Raw genomic sequence first — 25,022 nt, forward strand, 5'->3', positions numbered from 1 at the left:
ATGAGTGTCTTTCTACGGAAGAAAAAACCTACCAAAATAGTTTACTAGCCTTCCCACATTCACCAAACACCTCAGCATTCAGAGAACTGCCAGTAATGTACAATGGAAATGAATAAAAAATGAGACTCAGAGAGAGATTTAAAGACAAAAGGTTCAGATCTGGGAGTAGGGGGACATGTATGCCATGCATGCCCTGCTGAAGGCCTGTAGTTCCAAAGTAAAGAGGGAAGGGGACAGAAATAAATATCTACTGGCAATACTGGAAACAGAAAATATTAAAGAAAAGAGACTGGAAGTACTAAAATCCAAGAATGAAAGTACAGGAAATCAATGAAATAAAATAACCTAAAGCTGAAATTCTTCACTTAGCTCCACAGGCAAATCTTTTGGACCACAGCATCATGTTAAAAATCTATTTAAAATTTTAAAGTTCTTTAAATATTAGCAGAGGATTGCTGTAATGTGTATTGTGCATAGATGGCTGGCTGGCTGGATGGGTAGATGGATGGACACATACATATAATTTTAACATTTATTTACCATTCACTATTTTGCAACAATTTTATCAATTTGGCTAGGGAAAAAAAGATGATTGTTGTTAAAGTCTGAGTAAGGAACAAGTAAAGAGCAAAACCTTTTCGAAGTGAGAATCCTTTAATAACTATACTCATTTTCAGAGAACAATAAATACAGAAATTACAAGCAGTATATGTGAGTAATCTTCTCCTTAGCAACAGAAAGCACTTACTTTTATACAACTTAATGGGCAAACACATTTAACAAAAATCAGCATTGGGAAAAGTGACACAACAGAAGATAAGTGCAAGTAAAATGAAAAGGTATTTGCTCCTGACCCTAACTACTAAGATTCCTATTCCAGGTACTCTGTCCCAGGTTAAACACGACTGCTGGAGATTCTGAGGTTGGAGGACACATTCAGCTTCGGGCAGCAGCAGTCTGGGGTTGCTCAGATTGGAGCTGTTTACCAAGATATTCCCTAAAACAGCAGGAATAAAATAGGAAGGCATGTTAGAATTTATAGGACAAAGAATCTCTTTCAAAATCAGAGCACAATACACCATGTCATCTATACTTATTTTAATATCTAAACATTAGCAAAATAGCTCCAGAAAATTAATCTATTCCAGATTTGAAAAGTATGTACTGTGTGAATTTTAAATGCTCTCTTTAGCATACATAAGTCATTACACGCACAAACAGGCGATTCTGCATTTCTACTTTCTTGAGGACAAGTCTTGTTTACTGCCATGCCAATTTTGCAACCGAAGAAGTTCAAAATCAATGGAATATTATTCCAAGTAAGTGGACTGACACATGAAAAACACATTTCCTGATACTAGTGAATACAAGTATCTATACTAGAGATGAAAATAAATCACTGAAAATACCATTAAGACTCACAACATGTAATGAAGCTTCTTGTTACTGAACACTTTCTCTGCACCAACACAGTCTAAAACCCTCACAAAGATGGTCATACTGAATCCACAGAATAATCCCAAGAGCAGAGAAGTAGTATTCTCATTGTAGAGGTGAGTCACTTTCATTGTGGCTCAGAGCAGTGGTTTCCAAACTATTTCAATCTCGTTCTCCTTTAGGAAATGAACTGAACATGTATCCTCAGTACATGAATACTTAGCTCTAAATTACATACAGGTAGTACCGTTAATTCCAGGACAAAGAATAACCTCTTTCCTATTTTCCTGTGAACAGCTTGCCCAATCGTTCGTTTTTGAACAAAAGAAGAGATTTTGTTAAAAACAAACAAAACATTTAAAAGGGTCCCTGCTATGAAAAGGAAAAAGAAAGAGCATGAGTTTTGGGTAGAGACCTGGATTTACATTCTAGTTGCACCCCCTCACGGACATGCTGGTTCCAGAGGCTGCGGGATGAGGGCACATGCCGGGTATGAGCAGCCCAGAGTCAGATGACTGCTCTACCTCCATTATCATGGCCTTAGTCCAAAGCTATCAAAAATAGGAAGCAAGACTGTGAAAAGGAAGAAGCATTCGGAATAGAAATCAGAGGGGGAGTTCTGTAGACTAGTGTAGGTGAGGTGTCAGGGACCCCCAGAAGTCTCACAAAGTTGTAAACGAGGTTGAAAGTACTGTGGGACTGACTGAAACCTCCTATAGCATGAAAATGATTTATGTGTTTTCACCCTTACATGAAAGTTCTTATCACTGACTTATCATGGGTGTCATATTAAAGCATATAATATATTTTTGTGTCAACTAGGAGCTACCCTAACATAATTTGAACAATGGATGGAGATCTTATTTTCAACCAACAGTAAGGAAGTAGTTCTAACTCATGCAAGAGCAAAAAAGGAAACCATCTATAAATGTTATTAGACAGGAAAAAAAATAAGAGTTTATGGACACTATAAATGCCCCCACTCTGTGGAGGCCTGCAACTAAGGAGTATGTAGAACTGCGTAAGTTTGATGTGTTGTGTTGTGTTGTGTTGTGTTGTGTTGTGTTGTGTTGTGGGGAGAGGGAGAGATGAGGGATGAGAGATGAGAGATGAGTATAACATTTACAACAAAATTTCCATATATTACACACACACACACACACACACACACACACACACACACGTTTTTTCCCTACATAGATATCTAAGAAATTAAGCCTGAAATTAGACATGCTTCATTTTAAGAGGGCTTTCAAATATTCCAATTTTAAAAGTTAGACTGTGTAAAGGATCACCAGAATAAGCCACCCCAAAATATGCCCCTTTGGTATACTACTTTGATCTGTAGACACTTGAAAACAGCAAGTACAGGAAGAGACTTTCTCTGAACTCCCCTTATCTACCTGAAGACAAGTCCTCCAAAAGGAACTCCATTGTCATAAGTCCCTTCCCTGAGAGTTTCATCAACTGGGTAGAACTGACTCTCATCACAAGAGAACAGTCATGAAGTCTACACCACACCCAGACAGACCATGTCACAATCTCATATCTCCCACCTATTCTTCTATGGGCTCAATCATTATTCCTAAAAACCACTTACTTTCCCTCAGAGGCCTACATCTCCACTCCTTTTTCCCTATTAAGATGAAATTTAATCCTGAATTCTAAAGCTACATCTTTAAGTTATCCATTTTTCCCTGAGTATCTCCCATGTGTACATGAGGTATATATGTTAATCAATAGTTTTTCTCATGTTAATCTGTCTATTATAGAATTCCAGCTGAGAACTCAGAAGGGTAGAAGGGAAATTGTTTTTCCTCCCCTCTGAGAGTGATTTCTTAAAAAACATTTTAAAAGTGTACCTAAAAGACACATGGCATCCTTCAATAATAAACTATGGTTCTTTCAATAAAAGACTATGTGAAGACCCATGTTCTAAGTGTAAGTGTCCAAGATAAATCACAAGAGAACATAGGAAAGCCTTTCAGAGCTCAGTGCTCTGAACTGCCAAGTGATAGAGAAGTATCTGGCTGGATCTTGTCACACACAAAGGCTCCCATCTGCTCCACCCATTACAGATACATGAAGGGTGGCTCACTTGCCATTCCAAACTTAACTGATATTTAGGGGACAAGAGTGAATACTTGGAGGTGAGGAAAGATAACTGATTTCTTCACACACACACACACACACACACACACACACACAAAAGGCATAATTGAAGTAAGGGCCAAAGTAGGAGGAATATTAAAACAAAGCAAAGATGAGTTTTTCTAGCAGAGAATTGAAAAGCATTTCCAACCATGGCTTCTTGCCCACTAGTCTTCTGCTCTTTTGTTTTTCCTGGCCAAAAGTCTTTATTACAGATAAAATGCTCTACTATATTCTCATTATTTTCCACAAAGTGGCCCTGAGACATCCACTTCTTCTTCTCAACCTTAATGCCTAGACTGCAGAAAATTCAGGGCTTCCTTAGTGTCTGCTAAGTAGAGTGTATGCAATTTAAGATTTAGAGGAAGGACAAGAACATATATAAGGGGTTTGAATGAGAATGTGTATATTAAGAGCCCCAGATAGAACTTTATGAGCCTAACTTGTAGGTCACAAAATGCCAATAGTCTAAATAGGAGAAGAGCCCAAATGGGACTCATGAAAAAAGAATCAAATCTCCTCCTCAGGTTTTCCTGAAATTAGTTTGCAATGGCATATGAGTTGTTATAATATCAGAGACAGCTGACCTGAGGCTCAACTGAAAAAGATACTAACTGTAGAAAAAGGACCGGCCTACACCAAGCTTTGACAAACATCTACTCCTTTGAACTTGGCTTATAAAATGTTACAGTCCATTTCCCTCATGCCAAATGGCAACACGCAGTCAATTAAAATATTCCCAAGATTCACCGAGGTCTGCCTCTGAATTTCCCGTGAGCCTCCACCATAGGGAAGTGCTAGCACCAAGTGCCTAGGGCTGGGAACACAGGACCCTTGCTTACATTCCACACATTTTTATAAGCCATCATGGAAATTTGCTCGTAGGTACACCCACACATTATCTTCCTATCTTTACAACATCTCTGTGAGGTGAATATCTCCATTTACGGTGGATCAAATGGAGCCTTAGAAAACTTCCAATAACATGCTCAGAGACAAAATGAGCAAATGGCCTGGCTAGGACTCAGATCCTATCCACTTTATACTGTGAAGCTGCCTGGCCCAAATAGGACCCATGAAGGTGTGAGAAGCAGCCATGTTCCTAAGTTTATACATTAGAAAATAGTAAGAGTGTATGAATAATTTCCTCAGGTTAAGGTAACATTAGTGTTGGGCAAAAGGAAAAATAATTATGGATTTTACCTCAAGGGATTATAATATATCCACAACAAAAGACTCAAGAAGAGTTATTTTAAATACATTAATCTAAGTATTGAGTCAGTCTTTCTCTCTGTACCAGAAGATTAATACAAGAATAAAAATTCAACTTATAATTTGTTCATAAAGTGCCCAATTTGTACCAGAAATCCACAGGAGTTTGACATTAAATCTTTGCTTTTTCTACCTAAGAAGCAAAATTTGAGAAGTCTAATATCTTCTCCTCTGTAACTTCATCCATAACTTAAATCATTTAGGATTCTAAATCTCTGAAACTAAAAAAAGAAACAGTCCAAAAACATACTCCCCTTTTAAAAAATCCAAATACAAAATAGTTCACAAAAAAAGACCATATTGCATACTAAGAAAATGTTGACAGTTGATTAAGAAATACCTATGTTGGGGGGGCACCTGGGTGACTCCATCCATTAAGGATTCGACTCTTGGTTTTGTCTCAGGGCATGATCTCATGGGTTGTGGAGTTGAGCGCTGTGTGGGGCTCTGCAATGAGCAGGAAGTCTGCTTGAGCTTCTCACCCTCTGCCCCTCCCCCTTGGGTATCACACATGCCCACGTGCGCACGCACTCTCTCTCAAAAATAAACAAAATCTTAAAAAAAAAAAAAAAAAAGAGGGGCACTTGGGTGGCTCAGTCAGTTAAGTGTCCAACTCTTAAATTTGGCTCAGGCCATGACCTTCGGGTTGTAAGATTAAGCCCCACATGGCGCTCCATGCTCAGCTCCTCAGGCTCTCTCTCCCTCTCTCCTTCTGCCCCTCCCCCAGCTCACACTTGCTCATGCATATACTCTCTGTCTCTAAAATAAAATCTTTAAAAAAGAAAAAGAAAAAGATCTATTTTATTCTCTTGTCAATGGCCATACAAGTTCTATACTTTGGCACCTACCATAATACTGAAAAACTGCTTTCCAGTTCTTGAGAAAGTTACAGAGGGATTGAAAGAGGCAGTCTGAATATGACATTAGCTATCTAGGCTCCAAGCTGTTAGCAGCTAGTGTACCAGAAGTATTTACTTGAGGTATATTTAGAAAAATAAAAATAAAAAATAAAACATAAAAAAAACCACTAGAGGTATATTAACTCTTAGAAAAGAAAGGCCTTCACCATTTACAATTAAGTGTCAAATCTTTACTATAATTAGGGCTATATAAATAGTCAAACATTTTTATTCGTTCTTTAAAACTGTAGTTGAGGGCAGCCCTGGTGGCACAGCGGTTTAGCGCCGTCTGCAGCCAAGGGCGTGATCCTGGAGACCCGGGATCGAGTCCCGCATCGGGCTTCCTGCATGGTGCCTGCTTCTCCCTCTGCCTGTGTCTGTCTCTCTCTCTACCTGTGTCTCTGCTTCTCTCTGTGTCTCTATGAATAAATAAATTTAAAAAAAAACCCTAAAACTGTAGTTGAATTAAAAAAAAAAAAAGGAAGAAACCCATAGTTGAAGACACTGACTACAATTATCATTCAAACACACTTCACCTATATAAATACATGGTAACTTCACCTATATAACTTAGTGCCAGAAAAAAAGTGAATTTTCTCCTGACAAACATGTTTATCTATGAAAACTACAATCTCCCTTATTTCTATTTTTCCCTTGGCAGCCAAAAAGTTCAGTAGAAATTCCACTATTACTATCATTTTAGTCTTTATTCTCTTTAGTATCCTTTTGGTGTATAAATTTTCACAACTAAAATTACAGAGGACCTACATACTATATCTCACATCTTTCTATGAGTTTATTACAATGATTATTAAAACTACAACTGAGTCATAATTTTATTTTTCTTAACATTTGCCCATTCTATCAGGAAACAAATGAGTGTAATATAAATCATAAATGAAATATCCTTCTCTGAATGTATGAAAAATTTTTTGAGAATATGAACTTTATATTGGTTACAACACAGATTTCTACTTGGTAAAGAGAAAAAATGAAATTTAAGTATTTTGTACAAGCCTATTTTGGGGGAATTTTTTTTTATCGGAGTTCAATTTGCCAACATATAGAAGAACACCCAGGGCTCATCCCATCAAGTGCCCCACTCAGTGCCCATCACCCAATTACCCCATCCCCCCACCAACCTCCCCTTCCACTACCCCTTGTTTGTTTCCCAGTGTTAGGAGTCTCTCGTGTTCTGTCACCCTCTCTGATTTTTTCCACTCATTTTCTCTCCTTTCCCCTTTATTCCCTTTCACTATTTCCTATATTCTCCCTGTGGGTGAAACCACATAATGTTTGTCCTTCTCCGACTGACTTACTTCACTCAGCATAATACCCTCCAATTCCATCCATGCTGAAGCAAACGGTGGGTATTTGTCTCTTCTGATGGCTGAGTAATATTCCATTGTATACACAGACAACATCTTCTTTACCCATTCATCTTCCGATGAACACTGAGCCTCCTTCCATAGTTTGGCTACTGTGGAAATTGCTGCTATAAACATCGGGATGCAGGTATCCCAGCATTTCGCTACATGAGTATCTTTGAGGTAAATCCCTAGTAGTGCAGTTGCTGGGTCGAAGGGTAGCTCTACTTTTAACTCTTTGAGGAACCTCCACACAGTTTTCCAGAGTGCCTGTACCAGTTCACATTCCCACCAACAGTGCAAGAGGGTTCCCCTTTCTCCGCATCCTCTCCAACATTCGTTGTTTCCTGTCTTGTTAATTTTCCCCATTCTCACTGGTGTGAGGTCGTATCTCATTGTGGTTTTGATTTATATTTCCCTGATGGCCAGTGATGTGGACGGAGCATTTTCTCATGTGCTTGTTGGCCATGTGTAGGTCTTCTGTGGTGAAATTTCTGTTCATGTCTTTGGCCCATTTCATGATTGGATTGTTTGTTTCTTTGCTGTTGAGTTTAATAAGTTCTTTATAGATCTTGGATACAAGCCCCTTTATCTGATATGTCATTTGCAAATATCTTCTCCCAAACTGAAGGTTGTCTTTTAGTTTTGTTGACTGTTTCTATTGCTGTACAGAAGCTTTTTATCTTAAGTCCCAATAGTTCATTTTTGCTTTTGTTTCCCTTGCCTTCATAGATGTATCTAGCAAGAAGTTGCTGTGGCCACGTTCAAAAACGGTGTTGCTTGTGTTCTCCTCTAGGATTTGGATGGATTCTTGTCTCACATTTAGATCTTTCATCCATTTTGAGTTTATCTTTGTGTATGGTGTGAGAGAATGATCTAGTTTCATTCTATCACATTGATTGTTTTACGAGTGTTCAACCAGCCTTGCATCCCTGGGATAAATCCTACTTGGTCATGGCGAATAATCTTTTTAATGTACTATTGTTGGATCCTATTGGCTAGTATCTTGTTGAGAATTTTTGCATCTGTGTTCATCAGGGATATTGGTCTGTAATTCTCCTTTTTGGTGGGGTCTTTGTCTGGTTTTGGAATTAAGGTGATGCTGGCCTCATAGAACAAGTTTGGAAGTATTCCATCCCTTTCTATCTTTCAGAACAGCTTTAGTAGAATAGGTGTGGTTTCTTCTTTAAACCTTTGATAGAACTCCCCTGGGAAGCCATCTGGCCCTGGACTTTTGTGTCTTGGGAGGTTTTTGATGATGGCTGCAATCTCCTCTCTGGTTATCGGCCTTTTCAGGTTTTCTATTTCTTCCTGTTCCAGTTTTGGTAGTTTGTGGTTTTCCAGAAATGTGTCCATTTCTTCTAAATTGCCTAATTTATTGGTGTATAGCTGCTCATAATATATTTTTAAAATCGTTTGTATTTCCTTGGTGTTGGTGGTGATCTCTCCTTTTTCATTCATGATTTTATTAATTTGAGTCTTTTCTTTAAATAAGGCTGGCCAATGGTTTATCTATCTTATTAATTCTTTCAAAGAACCAACTCCTGGTTTTGTTTATCTGTTCCACAGTTCTTCTGGTCTCTATTTCATTGAGTTTTGCTCGAGTCTTTATTAAGTCTCTTCTGCTTGGTGTAGGATCTATTTGCTGTTTTTTTCTCCAGCTCCTTTAGATGCAAGGTTACCTTGTGTATTTGAGTTTTTTCCAATTTTTTGAGGGATGCTTGTATTGCAATGTGTTTCCCTCTCAGGACTACTTTCGCTGTATCCCAAAGATTTTGAATGGTTGTATTTTCATTTTCATTAGTTTCCATGAATCTTTTAAATTCTTCTCTAATTTCCTGGTTGACCCATTCATCTTTTAGAGGATGATCTTTAACCTCCACGTGTTTGAGTTTCTTCCAAATTTCTTCTTGTGATTGAGGTCTAATTTCAAAGCATTATGGTCTGAAAATATGCAGGGGACAATCCCAATCTTTCGGCATCAGTTGAGACCTGATTTGTGACCCAGTATGTGGTCTATTCTGGAGAAAGTTCCATGTGCACTTGAATTCAGTTGCGTTTGGATGGAAAGTTCCATAAATATCTGTGGAATCCATCTGGTCCAGTGTATCATTTAAAGCCCTTGTTTCTTTAGTGATGTTGTGCTTAGATCTTTCATTTTCAGAAGTGCCATGTTGAAGTCTCCTACTATTAGTGTATTATTATCTAAGTATGTCTTTAGTTCGGTTATTAACTGATTGATATACTTAGCAGCTCCCACATTAGGGGCATACATATTCATGATTGTTAGGGCTTCTTGTTGGATAGACCCTTTAACTATGATATAGTGTCCCTCTTCATCTCTTACTACAGTCTTTGGGATAAACTTTAATTTATCTGATAGGAGGATTACTACCCCAGCTTTCTTTTGAGGACCATTTGAATGGCAAAATGGTCACCAAGCTTTTATTTTCAGGTGTGGGTGTCCTTAGGTCTAAAATGAGTCTCTTGTAGACAGAAAATAGACGGGTCTTGCTTTTTTATCCAGTCCAAAACCCTGCAATTTTTGATAGGATCATTTAGTCCATTCACGTTCAGAGTTACTATTGAAAGATATGAATTTAGTGTCATTGTAACATTTATTCAGTCCCTGTTTTTGTGGATTATTTCTTTGGGCATCCTTTTTCTTTTACAGAGTCCCCCTTAATATTTCTTGCAGAGCTGGTTTGGTGGTCACATATTCTTTCAGTTTCTGCCTATCTTGGAAGCTCTTTATCTCTCCTTCTATTCTGAATAAGGACCTTGCTGGATAGAGTATTCTTGGCTGCATGTTCTTCTCATTTAGGACCCTGAATATATCCTGCCAGCCCTTTCTGGCCTGCCAGGTCTCCGTGGAGAGGTCTGCTGTTAATCTAATATTTCTCCCCATAGAAGTTAGGGATCTCTTGCCTGCTATAAGGATTTTCCCTTCATCTTTGGAATTTGCAAGTTTCACTATTAAATGTCGAAGTGTTAAAGGGTTTGTATTGATTTTGGAAGGGGACCTCTCTATCTCCTGATCTTAATGCCTGTTTCCCTCCCCAAATTAGGGAAGTTCTCAGCTATGATTTGTTCAAATATGCTTTCTGGCTCTCTCTGTCCCTCTTGGCGTTTTCTGAAACCCCAATTAAACGTAGACTCTTCCTTCTGAGGCTATCATTTATTTCCCTTAACCTTTCCTCATGGTCTTTTGTTTTTCTCTGTTGTCCCAGCTTCCTTCCTTGCCATCAACTTGTCTTCTATGTTGCTCATTCTTTCTTCCACCTCATTAACCTTCATCGTTAGGAACTCCAGTTTGGACTGCATATCATTTAATTGATTTTTAATTTCAGCCTGATTAGATCTAAATTCTGCAGTCATGAAGTCTCTTGAATCCTTTATGCTTTTTCCCAGAGCCACCAGGAGCTTTATAATTGTGCTTCTGAATTGGCTTTGTGACACGGAATTGTAACTGTAACTCTGTGGCAGAGAGTACTGTTTCTGATTCTTTTGTGGTGAGTTCTTCCTTCTAGTCATTTTGCTCAGTGCAGAGTGGCTATATGAGTCAGCCTAGTCAAGAATATCAACGATGACCTAAGTAAATTTTACCCTAGATTATTCTGATGAGGTCAGAAACCAGAAAATGAAAACAAAGATCAAACAAAATAAAACATAAGTAACACTAAGGTGAAAACCAGATTTTAAACAAAGTAGTAAAAAATAAAAGGCTAAGAATCCCAAAGAAGATGACAAAAAAAAAGAAAAAAAAAGAAAGAAAAAAGCAAAAGAGGAAAAAAAAGAAAAAAGAGAGGAAAAAGGGGGGGACTGGGAGATGGTGGTGGTAAAGCAGTTGTAGTGGAGGGAGAATGTAGTCTATCTGAGGGGCTCTAGGGGGTGATCCTCTTGGTCCTGAGTATATTAAGTTCTGGATATTAGAAGACGCTCAGTCCCAAATTTATATAAACCAGAAATACTTGTAGACGGCCCCAACATTGACCACCAAAACATAAATGAGATAAAAGAGGGGGGCAGAATGGGAATGAGGAATCTCACAGAATGAACCAGCACACTATACCACTTGGTTCTGGGTGCATGCTGGTCATGTTTTAGAAGGTATTAAGGCCATCATAGAACAAAATGAGAGAAAACAAAAAACAAATCTCATATATCTCCCAAAATTAAACTGAGTATGTTGAAGGGAATCCAGAAGTGGAAAATATATCTAAGACATGTAATTGTAGAAATATGGAAGTCAAAAAGGAAGAAACTTGAAATGAAGAGGTGGTAAAATATTGTAGTTAAGGTGGGAAAACAGAAAAAATATTGGAAAATTTTAGTCTGATATAAAAATGAGTTGTACTGGAAAAAGGGGGGTGGGGGGGAGGTGGAACCATCTAGTTCTATGTACTATAAATCCCTCGACTTCCCCTGGAGCTTTCTAGCGCTGCTTGGTCCAGAACTTGCTCTTTTCCAGTCCTTCCTGCTGGTCTTCTGCAGAAGGTTCTGCTGTGCTGATTCTCAGGTGTGTGCACCTCGGGGGATGCACCGCCCCCTGCCGGGTGCCGGGCTCAGTGGGAGCTGCTTACCCCATGAGGCCCCTGTTCCCTGGTGGCCCCACTCAGTCCCAGGCACAGGGTGACACCAGGAGGAACACCACCACTGGCGGCGGCCAGCTCTCCGGCTCTGGAGTCAGCTCCTGCAGTAACTACGGCAGCTCCCCACTGGTCTGCATGTTCCCGGGGTGGCACAGGTGCACTGATCCCCACCGCCTGGGGGCGCCCGGCGGCAGGGGCGTCCTCGCTGTCCTGTGCCCTCCCGGCCTCCGCCTGTCCCGGGGGGAGCGCAGGATCCTGGGCTGTGTCCCCGGCGCCCTGGGATCGGGGCCTGCGCTGCTGGAATCGCTCCCGGGGCCGCGGCTCCCGAAGGCAGCAGGACGCAGCCCCTCCGCCCGGAGCCACCACCCGCCGGGCGCCCCCAGCCCTTTACGGAGATGGGCCGCGGTGTGGGTGCGCGTTCCCCCGGGCGCCCCTCCTCTCCTCGTGCCCCCGCAGACTGGCGGCGTCCCTGCCCCTCCTACCTCCCTGCTGAGCGCCTTTCCCTCCGCCGCCGGATTTCTCAAGTTCCCAAGTTCCCGCTTCTCCGGGGCTGGGCTCTCCTGCCCCCGAGGCCCTTAGCCCGGCTCCTCGCGGGGCCCCTCCCCCACCGGATTCTTTTTTATTTTATTTTTTTCCGCCTTCCTACCTGCTAGAAGCGAAAACCCTTCTCTCTGTAGCGTCCGCTGTTGTCTTACTCTCAGGTGGGATTCGGATCCGTGGGTGTTCAGGGCGGTGTGACAGTCACCTAGGTGAGCGGGTGGGGCCGGGCGACCAGAGGACACTACCCCTTTGCCATCTTGCCCCACCTCCACCAGCCTATATTTTTAATGCTACTTTACTACAGTTATAAGTTGTTACTCCTCCACCCTTTATCATTATTTTGAGTATCGTACAAAGCAAATTTGGTTTTTACAAATGTATTTTCCTATGTAACTACTGAACAATGTAATGCCTTCTACCATCTGCATCTAATGTACAGTTATAGTTAAATCCCAAATGTAAGGACACACAGTCAACCTGTTTCCACAATACTTTAAAAATCTCCACCTAGGGGCAGCCTGGGTGGCTCAGTGGTTTAGTGCCGCCTGCAGCCCAGGGCGTGATCCTGGAGACCCAGGATCGAGTCCCACATCAGGCTCCCTGCATGGAGCCTGCTTCTCCCTCTGCCTGTGTCTCTGCCTCTCTCTCTGTCTCTCGTGAATAAATAAATAAAATCTTTAAAAAAAAAAATCTCCACCTAGGAATAGTGATCACCACGATGCATACCATTTCCTAGTGCCTGCTACTTACTGAGCACTGCACTAATGGCTTGACGTACATTTTCTAATTTAATCTCCACCATAATATTCATAAAAGCTACAGATGAGCCCCACTTTTACAGATAAGGAGCTAGAGTTTAGCGATGAAAATGACATGCTGTAAGGTTAGGATAAATAGTGGCAGGAGGGTTTGTACCTGAATCTGATTTAAAACTCAGAGTCTTAATCACTAAGTAATACTGCCTGTTGGTATACTACTGTATCTCCCACTGGCTAAGGACATATTATTGTGTAGATATGAGAATAAAAAGTTTCAGAACATCACAATGTGAATCCTCTATTTTTCAAATACATTTTCATAACCACCAGCCATTTCACTTTCTAACAGCATTTAAATCCAAAGATTAATAGATTAGCAGTATCTTTAAGAGGTCAGTGATTCTAAAAGTAGAATCTATTTATTTGAATTCTGGTCGTAAGAAACAAAAATGTACATTTTAAAATCAATTGCATTAGAGTCTATTACAAAAGCAATTTAGTTAGGCAAAGTTTGCAATAACAAAGTTATTTTTCACACAGGAATTCCAACAATCAAATTATTTTAAACTAGCTATAAAATCTAAATATCCAGAGTTTCTTTGGCTCTAGCTTATTTTCAAGAATAGTCCTTCTTTACCTATTACCATCAGCTTTATAATTAGATCAGCAGTGTCTTTCACACTTAATCATTTTTCCAACATGTGGCCATGATATGCAATGCACTGAGCCACTCAAAGCACAAAGCCACCCAAAGAGTTGGCAGCAGACACTCCTTTTCCTCTTATCTTTTTAAGACTTATTTTTTTAAGAGTAGTTTTAGGTTCACAACAAAACTAAGAGGAAGGGACAGAGATTTCCCATATACATCCAGCCCTGACACATGCACAGCCTCGCCCAATACCAACATCTCACATGAGAGTAGTACTTTTTTTTTTTTTTTTTTTTTTTTTTTTTTTTTTTTTTTTTAACCAATGATGAACCCGCATTGACATATTATAATCATCCAAAGTCCATAGTTTACCATAGGGTCCATTCTTGGTGCTGTCCATTTTATGCCCTTGGATGAATGTATAATGACATATCATCATCGTATCAAACAGTATTTTTACTGACCTCAAAACCCTCCAGCTATTCATCCCTTCCTCCTTTCTCACACAATTGATTTTTTTATAGTCCACATAGTTTTGCCTTTATACATTTATACAGCATGTAGCTTTTTCAGATTGGCTTCTTCCATTTAATAATATGCATTTCAGGTTCCCGTATGCCTTTTCATGGCTTGATAGCTTGATAATATTCCATTGTCTGGATGTACCATGGCTTGTTTATGCACTTACCTACTGAAGGACAGCTGGACAGCAAATCCAAATTTTGGCAATTATGAATAAAGCTGCTACATTCCTGTGTAGGTTTTCATGTGGATACAAGTTTTCAATCCCTTTGGGTAAATACCAAGATGCACAACTGCTAGATCATATGATAAGAAAATACTTAGTTTGATAAGAAACCACCAAATAGTCTTCCAAAGTCACTGTACTATTTTGCATTCCTACCAGGAATAAATGAGAGTTCCTGTTACTGCACAGCCTGGCCAGTAATTGGTATCAGTGTTCCAGATTTTGGCTAATCTAATAGGCATGTAGTAGTATCTTGATTTTGTTTTAATTTGCATTTCCCTGATGACATATGATGTGCAGCATCTTTTCCTATATTTATTTACCATCAGTGTACCTTCTTTGGTGAGGTGTCTGTTAAGGTCTTTGACTAATTTCTTACTGAGGTTGTTTTCTCATTGTTGAGTTTTAAGAGTTCTTTGTATATTGCAGATAATAGTCCTTTATCAAATGTGTCTTTTGCAAGTATTTCCTCCCAGTATGTGACTTGTCTTCTGATTCTCTTGACATTATTTTTCACAGAGAAGTAGTTTTTAATTTTTGTGAAGCCCAATTATTTCTTTTACAGATCATGCATGCCCTTAGCACTTTATCTAAAAAGGTATCACCGTACCCAAGGTCATCTAGGCTTTCTCCCATATTATGTTCAAGGGGTTTTATAGTTCTGCTTTTTATATTTAGGTCTATGATCCATTTTGAGTTAATTTCTGTGAAGGTTGTAAGGTCTATGCCAGATTCATTTTTGCATGTGGAAGCCCAGTTGTCATCCATATCGTATGTTGAAAAGACTATCTTTGTTCCATTGTATTGCCTTTGCTTCTTTCTCAAAGATCAGTGGACTATATTGGTGGGGGCATTTCTAAGTTCTCTGTTCTGTTTCATTGCCTATTTGTCTCTTCCTTTATCAATATCACACTGTCTGGAGTACTGCAGGTTTATAGTAAGTCCTGAAGTCAAGTAATGTCAATCTTCTAACTTCGTCCTTCTCCTTCAATACTATATTGGCTATTTGGGTTTTTTGCTCTGCATATAAACTTTGTAATCAGTTTGTGGATACCCACAAAATAACTTGCTGGAATTTTAATTGGCATTGCATTCAATCTACAGATCAAGTTGAGAAGAAGTAACATCTTAATACTGTATCTTCCTATTCATAAACATGGGATCTCTCTCCATTTATTCAGTTCTTTGATTTCATTCACATAGTTTGGTAGTTTTCTTCATCTAGATCTTAAACATATTTTGTTAGATTTGTACCTAAGTATTTCCTTTGGGGGGTGCTAATGTATATGGCTTTGTTTTTAATCTCAAATTCCATTTTTTCATTGTATATAGGAAAGCAATTTACTTCTGTGTATTAACCTTGTACCCTACAATCTTGTTGTAATCACTTATTAGTTCCAGGAAAGTTTATCTGTCAAATCTTTAGTATTTCCTACATAGACAATCATGTCATCTGGAAACACAGACAGTTTTATGTCTCCCTTCCCAATCTGTATACCTTTCAGTTCCTTTTCTTGTCTTATTGCATTAAGCAAGAACTTCATGTTCGATGTCAAAAAAGGAGTCATATGTGAGAGGGGACATCCTTGCTTTGTACCTGATCTTAGTGGGAAAGCTTCCAGTTTCTCAGCATCAAGTAAGATGTTAGCTATAAGGTTCTTTATAAAGAACATCTATTTGAGAAAGTTCACCTCTATTCCTAGTCTACTGAGAGTTTTTATCAAAAATGGGTGGTGATTTTGGTGAATGCTTTTTCTGCATCTACTGATATGATAATGTGATTTTTCTTTTTTAGTTTTTTGATGTGATGGATTATATTGATTTTTGAATGTTGAACCAACCTCATGCATCTGTGATAAATCTCACTTGGTTGTCATACAGAATTCTCTTTTACACAAATTGTTGGATTCAATTTGCTGCTATTTTGTTGAGGATTTTCTGGTCTATAGTTCTCTGGTAATGTCTTTGTCTTTGGTTTTCATATTCGAGTAAAACTGGCCTCATAGAATGAGTTAAGAAGTACTTGCTCTACTTCTATCCTCTGAAAGAGACTGTAGAAAACTTTCCCAAATATTTGGTAGAATTCAACGTGGAACCCATCTGGACCTGGTGCTTTCTGTTTTGGAAGATTACTAATTGTTGATTCAATATCTTTAATAAAGGCCTATTCAGATCATCTGTTTCTTCTGTGAGTTTTGGCAGATTGTATCTTTCAAGGAATTTGAAATTTCATCTAGGTTATCAAATTTGTGTGCATAGAATTAGTCACAGTATTCCTTTGTGTTATCCTTTTATTTTCTGTGAGATGCGCTGTGGTGTCTGTCTTTTGTCTCTGATATTAATCTGTGCCTTCTCTTTTTTTCTTTACATAGCCTGGGTGGATGGAGGCTTATAAATATTATTGCTTTTTTCAAAGAACCAGCTTTGATTTCATTAGTTTTTTGCTATTTTCTGTTTTTAATTTATTTGATTTATTCATATTATTTCTTTTCTTCTACTTACTCTGGATTTAATTTTCTTTTCTTTTTCTCATTTCCTAAAATGGAAACTTAGACTGAGTTTTCTTCTTTTCTAATATATGCTTCCAATGCTATAAATTTCCCTCTAAGAACTGCTTTTACCACATCCCACAAATTTGGTCAGTTATATTCTCATTTTCAATTAGTTGAAAATATTTCTTAATTTCTCTTGTAATTTCTTCTTTGACCTTACATTATTTTAGAAATATATTGTTTCATCCTCACATATTTGGGATTTTCCAATTATCTTTCTGTTATTTATTTCTAGTTTAACTCCATTGTAGTCTGAAAGCAGACCCTGAATAATTTCTAGACTTCTACATTTGTTAAGGTGTGTTTTACGTCTCAGAGGGTGGTATTGGTAAATGTTCCATGAGCTTGAGAGAAATGTATATTCGGTTGTTAGTGGCTGAAGTAGTCTACAAATGTCTATTATATCCAGTTGATTGACGGTGCTGTTGAGTTTAACTATGTCCTTACTGATTTTCTGCCTGCTAGATGTGTCCATTTCTGAGAGAGGGATATCAAAGTCTCCAACTATAAATGTAAAATTCATCTATTTCTCCTTATAGCTGTATCAGTTTTTGTCTCACATAGTTTGATGCTGTTGTTAGCATGTTAACAATTACAATACCTTCTGGGAGAACTGACCCTTTTAGTAAAGCCCTTCTTTTATCCCTGATAAACTGTCCTTAATTTGTAGTCTGTTTTGTATGAAATCAATACTACTCCTGCTTTCTTTTGATTAGTGTTAGCATAGTATATTTTTCTCCATCTATTTACTTTTAATCTATATTTGCCTTTATATTTAAAGTGGATTTCTTATAGACGATATATAGTTTGGTCATATTTTTTATCCACTCTGATAATCTCTTTCAATTGGTACAGACTACTGAAATTCAAAGTGATCACTGATATAGTTAAATTAATATCTACCATACTCATCACTATTTTCTATTTGTTGCCCTTGTTCTTTTGCTCCTAGTTTTGCCTTCTACTCTTTGCCTTTTGGTTTTAACTGAGCAATTTGTATGATTCCATTTTCTCTCCTTTCCTGGCATATTAGTTATACTTTTTTTACCTTTTTAATGGCTGTCCTAGAGTTAGCAGCATATGTTTATAATTAATCCACATCCACTTTCAAATAACACTATACCACTTCATGGGTAGTGTGAGAACACTGCTGTCATCTATTTCACTTACACATAAATGTTCAGAAGCATATACACACACAAGCATACATAATCAAATAGAATGTTGCTATTAGTATTTTGAATAAACTGCTGTTTTATCAATTAAGAAGAAGAAGAGGGTGGCTTTTCTGAGGGTGGCTTTTCTGAGGGTGGCTCAGTGATTGAGCATCTGCCTTTGGCTCAGGGCATGGGATCAAGTGCCACATCAGGCTTCCTGCACAGAGCCTGCTTCTCCCTCTGTCTAGGTCCTGCCTCTCTCTGCGTGTGTCTCTCATTAATAAATAAAAATAAAATCTTTAAATTTTTATTTTATTTTATTTATTAATTAGAGAGAGAGAGAGAGAAGCAGAGACACAGGCAGAGGGAGAAAAGCAGGCTCCATGCAGGGAGCCTGACATAGGACTTGATCCCCGGGCCTCCAGGATCACGCCCTAGGCTGAAGGCAGCGCCAACCACTAAGCCATCGGGGCCACCCCTAAAATCTTTAAAATAAACAAAAATTTAACACAAAAGGAGAAAAGTTTTTATTTTACCTTCAGTTATTCCTTCTTTCTTCTTTGATGTTCTTCCTTTCTCTGTGTAGATCTAAATTTTTGACCTTTAATATTTTCCTTCTGTCTAAAGAACTAATTTCTTTCCATATTCCTTGTAGGGAAGATCTACAAGCAACAAATTCCCTCAATTTTTGTCTAAGAAAATCTTCATTTCTCCTTTACTTCTGAAAGATAATTTTACAGAATACAGAATTCTAAGGTGGTGGGATTTTTCCTCTCACCACTTCAAATATTGCACTTCTTGCTTGCATGGTTTCTGAGAAGTTGGATGTGATTACTTTTGTTCCTCTATACGTAAGGTGGGATTTTTTTTCCCCCCCCTCTGGCTTCTTTCAGGATTTTTTTTTTTTTACTTTGATTTTCTGTAATTTCAAAAATTATATGCCTCAGTGTACATTTTTGGCATTTATCCTGCCTGGTATTCTCTGACCTTCCTGGATCTGTCATGTGGTGTCTGTAATTAATTTGGGGGAACTTCTCAGTCATTATTGTTTCAAGTATTTCTTCTGTTCCTTTCTCTCTCTCTTCTCCTTCTGGCATTCCCATTACATGTATTTTATACCTTTTGTAGATGTCCCACAGTCCTTGGTTATTCTGGTGTGTTCAGTCTTTGTTCTCTTTGCTTTTAGTTTTTGGAGGATCTTCTAGCTCAGAGATTCTCTCATCAGCCATGTCCAGTACATTAGAAAGCACATCAAAGACATTCTTCATTTCTATTATAGTGGGGTTTTTTTTATTAAAGATTTAATTTATTTATTCATGAGAGAGAGAGGCAGACACACAGGCAGAGGGAGAAGCAGGATCCATGCAGGGGGCCTGATGTGGGACTTGATCCCAGGACTCCAGGACCACACACTGAGCTGAAGGCAGACACTCAACCACTAAGCCACTCAGGCGTCCCTCTATTATAGTGTTTTGTTTTGTTTTGTTTTTTAACAGCATTTCTTTGTGGTTCTTTCTTAGGACTTCTAATTCCCTGCTTACACACTGTTTACTTGTCCTTGCATGCTGTTTACTTTATCCATTACAGTTCTTAGCATAATAACCATATTGTTTAAAATCTCCAGTCTGATAATTCCAACATCACTGCCATGGCTGGTTTCTGATATTTACTTTGTCCCTCCACACTGTGCTTCTTGCCTTTTGGTATGCCTTGTAATATTTTCTTGACAGTTGAACATGATGTACTAGGTAAAAAGAAGTGCTATAAATAAACTTTCAGTGATATGGTGGTGAGGTGGGGGAGGGGAAGCATTCTACTATCCTGTGATTAAATCTCAGTCTTTTAGTGAGCGATGACCTCTGGACTGTAAACTTCACAACTATTTCTCGGAATTTTTTTCCTCCCCATTTGGGTGGGATAGGATGGCTAAAGAAAGCTAAAGTTGGTTAGTTACTTCCCTTCCCCTACTCAGACAGACTCTAATAATATCCCATATCCCAGCAGGTAAGGCTCTACTTAGCTAGTTTCCCCTGAGAATAGGTCTTATTAAGAAAAGAGTACTCTGGCATATTTCTAGATGGCTCTCTTTCCTCTGCCCTTGCCAGAAGCCTGAAGGGATGTTTCTCAGATATTTACTTGGGAATCTGGTCTAGCTCCTGGAGATAAATCCCACTGCACAGTAAGGACCCACTATGACTGGGACCCCCTCAAGTTTTTAACTTTCAGACCTGCCCACACTGAGCCTCCTGAATTCAGCACAGTTCAAGTTTTCCAACCAAAGAAGAGCTGTTGATTTTTCAGCCTGTTCAGCTTTTTACTTATGGTTGGGATGGAGTGGCAACTTCCAAGCTTCCTTTTAAATGCTCGTTCCTGATCAGTACGTAGTTGTAACCAAAAGTAATTTGTGCAATGCAGAATATACACCCTACATGACCCCATTACATACAAATACAGCTATGCACCATGCAATGTGGGAGAAATGTTTGCGTTGTTATAAGGACTTTTAAGAAGAAAGTTTATTTTATATTAGTTATCAAAATAGTATGTAAGCAAATTCTGTATTTAAGGCCCATTATAGATTCTTTCTTCTTGAATTATATTTAGAATGTTAAGGCTTTTAAGTGCATTACAGTAGAGAGAGTGTCAATTTATCTTGAGTATTAGGTCAGTGCCTGGCATACTCTAAGAGGTCAACAATGTTGAATGAAAAGTAGCTGAAGAATCCTACAAAGAAGTTAGAACCTGAAAAAGAATACCTTTTTCTCCTAACAAGAAAATGTTCTGAAACACCAGATGAGACTAAGATCCCAGCAGTTAAACCTACAAATACTTCATAATCTAAACCAGTTCATCACTAGCAGAATGCTCAAACAAAATTTAAAATTATTTTAGAGTCTGCTTATAATAACACTTAAAAGGCTCAATTAAATCCACAGTAAAGAAGCAACATTTAGAAGGCAAGTTCAATGCTTTAATGATATGTAGTGGAAATGTGTTAAATTAGCTTTATAATTAAGCTTAAAAGATCCTCTAAGCCTACAGAATTATTCTTTAGAGAAGCATTTCCCCACAATATGTGCAAAAACTAAAATAAACCAAAACTTGTGAACCAGTTGTTCCTCTAATATGAATTTATAATCACCTGAAATGAATCTCAGAGCTATTTAGAGAATAAAGTAGACTACGCAAATTTGGAATACAACATGCAAGGAGATAAGAGCTTTTATGTTTGCTTGTCTGATTCTGTTTTAGAACTAAGAATATCACCTATAAACCTTGAGAATCACTGGTCTCCTCCCTCTTTTTCCCCCACATCCAACTTATCTCTAGGTTTTATAGGTTCTATTGTCTCCAACCCTTGACCCTGCCTTACTAAATAGACATCTTCATAAATCCACCACCTGACTTGAATCTGTAGTCTCCTTACTGGTGTTCTTCCTTCCAGCCTTACCCTTCCAAGTCTACCAGCCTGCACTGTCTCTAAAACAATCTTTCTAAAATGACACTGTGATTATTCTTACTAACCTCTACAGTTTTCCAGTCTTCAGAAAAGAGTTCAAACCTAGCATAACATGGTTTTTCATGATCTGGCCACTACTACGTCTCCAACTATATTTTCAACTTCATAACCAGATTCCAGCTGTCTGGAACCAGTGGAAATTCCCCAAATGAGTCAGGATCTCTCTGACCTCAATGTATAGACATAACTCTCTCACTGGAATTACACACACACACACACACACACAGCCCTCTCCCTCCCCCTTCACTGACTACCACCTCCTAATCTACCAAGAGCTCTTATGTCCCTTCTGCCCAGGACCCTTGCAGGCCTAGACTAGGCCCACCCTCCACATGGCCACACAGCCTTTCCCCACAGTGTTACAATGAAGCATGTGCTTTTCACACTTCACTACAGGAGTGGCATTAAATTATTGTTCAATGAACACTCTAGCTTCCCCCCTCCCCGCCAAAAAAAAAAAAAAAAAAAAAAACAGTAAAATGAGCTTTGTTCAAATTTGGAAGCCCAATATAAATTTTTTAAGTATAAGATTAATGGAACTATCAATTATCATCATCAACTTTCTCTGTCAAAAACTAGCTTTCAAATTTAAGTGAAATGAACTTTATTTAAATAAAATCTATAACTATTTTTTTCAGCTAATAAATAAGAGGTAGTAGTGTAACTACTACCAGTGGTTTCAATTTCATAAACATTTCAAACATCAAATCATAAAAAGTTTTGGCAATGCCTATTACCATAAAGATTAGCAAATATTAACTTTCAAGGGATTACAAATAATTTTTTTAAAACTCTTCAAAGGAAGAAGGGATTTAGAAGAACATGAATCCCAAACATAATCAGTTTCCTCAATTATCAATGCAGGTAGGTCATAGGAGTCCCAAAACTGAATAATCAAAATCAAAACATGTATTTATCATTTGAATACATAAGATTATATAAGCAGATTTAACTTCTGGGAAAGAAATTTTTACTTGTTCTCCAGTATCCTTTTTCTTTCCTTCTTCCTCAAAACTAGAACCACTGAATTTTAATAGGACATGTGACTTTAGTAAAGCCTTTATTTTCCAATTCCTTTGTAGTCACATGACTGAGTACTGGTCAATACGTATAAGGAAAAGTGGTGCGGGGCAAATTCTAGGAGGCTCCCAGTTGTCTGGCCTATCTACCACCAGCCACAGCCATAAGGATGAGAATCACACTCTAGGAATGTCAGGATGCTGAGCTGGAAGAAGCCTGGATCCCTGTGCACTTAAAATTCTGGACTGCCTAGCCCCACCCTTTCATAAGAGACAGTCTAGAACAAACATCTGTCACATTTCAACTATTGTTATTTTGGGTATCTGTTATATCACTAGCTTATCATTAACCTGTCCTTCCCATTATTTCTCCTCTTGAATAGAAATATGAGTATCTATACTAGATATACATAGGCTTTAACAAGTGTATGTGACTAGGTCAATTAACCTGGCATGTAAAATATGCTAAGTCTGCCTACAAACTTAAATAAATCCAGAGAGATGGCAGAACTCAGATTTTTACTGAAATTCTGAAACTTTTCTCAGTGTCCTGCTTCAATATGTGGCAGTCTTTGACACCATTTCCACCTGAACACTCATCATTTATGTGTTGCCTATTCTAATTCTCACCCATGCAGAGAGGAGCACAAAGGTTGACTGAGAGGTCAAGCCAGAACTAACAAATAAAGTTTAACAACAAACAAGATAGAAAACCTTGAGCACTGCAGAAAAGTCAACAAATTATGACCATATAATACTATCATCTATCCCAACTGAGAAACTACCACATTATTCAAGACTACTTAAGCAAAGAGGAAAGCAGAAAACAAACAGCTGGGAAAATAATGCCAAAATGTGATGGTATGCTTTTATATTATCCTTTGGGAAGAGCTGTAGGTTTTAAGTTGAATGTTACTAATGTTTCTTTTTTCTTCCTTTTTTTTTTATTTGAATTCAATTAGCCAACATACAGTACATCACTAGTTTCAGATGTAGTGTTCAATAATTTATCAGTTGTGTATCATGTAACACCCAGTGCTCAAAACATCATGTGCCTTCCTTAATGCCTGTCACCCAATTACCCCATCCCTCTCCTCCCCTTCCCTCCAGCAACAACCCTGTTTGTTTCCTACAGTTAAGAGTCTCTCATGGTTTTTCTCCCTCTCTGATGACTTCCCACTCAGTTTTCCCTCCCTCCTCCTATGATCCTAAAAACATGATATTATGAGCAACTTGGTCTGAAGAACATTAACCACCGATAAGAAACTATTTAGTGGAGAAAATACAAAGTGAAATATTCCTATTAGCAAAATATAGAGTAAATCAAAATTCTCTGTTTTAAACATTTCAAACTACAACTTACACTCAAACTATGCCAAAAATCATTCAAGTAAACAAATAGCAGCTACTCTAATAGCTACCTATTTTCTAGTGCTATGCCACAAATGAGAATACTTTTGATAGTAAATATTCTGTTCTATAGACAAACTTATACATTTGTTTTTATTTATTTAAGAGAGAGAAAGCAGGGGGAGGAACAGCAGGAGAAAGAAAGGGAAAGAGAAGGAATCTCAAGCAGCCTACCCTGCTGAGTGTGGAGCCTGATGCAGGGCTTGATCTCATGACCCTGAGACCATGATCTAAGCTGAAATCAAGAGTCGATGCTTAACCAACCGAGATACCCAGGTGCCCCTACATTTGCTTTTATATCTAATAGTCAACCTATAGGCCTATAATTTATCATATTCACTCTTATTTAACACGATATTAAGGTAAAATAATTTCTCCTAGCATTTTTTTCCAAATTGGGAACTCCATTTTTATTTTGTTCTAAAGCTTCAACTTAAAAATTTATTTCAGGAAACTAGCTGGTCTCTAATTGTGACAATATACAATTCCTACAGTCCCAATTTTTTAAGTATATATTTAATATTTTAAATCCAAGGTACTTAATTGTTTTCTTACTTTTACAAGTACAACAAATCAACACGGTTACACTAAATCATGGCTACCAAATAGTGAATAGATACTATTCTACCATGATATGTAGAGGAACTTCAGATTATTATTTAGTGAGCAAAGACCTAAACAGCTAACATGCTCTGCTATCACCCAACAAATAACTTCTGTATATCTGAAATCCTAAAGCATTAAAAAAATAATGGTAAGTATGAGAAACATTACTTCAAAGAGACTATAAATGATAGAAAAAAAAAAAGGTGCTTCAAAAATGTATGCTAATATGGGCACCCGGAGAGCTCATTTGGTTGGGTGTCCAACTCTTCATTTTGGCTCAGGTCATGAATCAGGGTTGTGAGATCAAGCCCTGTGTTGGGTTCATGCTGGGCATGAAAAGCCTGC

The 25,022-nt window shown here is 38.1% G+C and overlaps 1 protein-coding gene across 5 annotated transcripts in view; it reads right to left on the minus strand.

Moving 5' to 3' along the window:
* Window positions 1–520: 520 nt before the first annotated feature.
* Window positions 521–25,022, minus strand: part of ATP6V1H (ATPase H+ transporting V1 subunit H) — a 161,596-nt gene continuing 137,094 nt past the window's right edge. For all 5 annotated transcript variants that reach the window (XR_005380955.1, XM_038579304.1, XM_038579305.1 and 2 more), the window contains one exon: window positions 521–997. Coding sequence is in view for 4 of the 5 variants with exons in the window: in XM_038579304.1 (XP_038435232.1) it covers window positions 937–997 (61 nt within the window). In the remaining variant the exon portion in view is untranslated. The remainder of the gene's footprint in view (window positions 998–25,022) is intronic.

This window comes from Canis lupus, chromosome 29, assembly GCF_011100685.1.
Source record: "Canis lupus familiaris isolate Mischka breed German Shepherd chromosome 29, alternate assembly UU_Cfam_GSD_1.0, whole genome shotgun sequence".
Classification (NCBI taxonomy): Eukaryota; Metazoa; Chordata; class Mammalia; order Carnivora; family Canidae; genus Canis; species Canis lupus.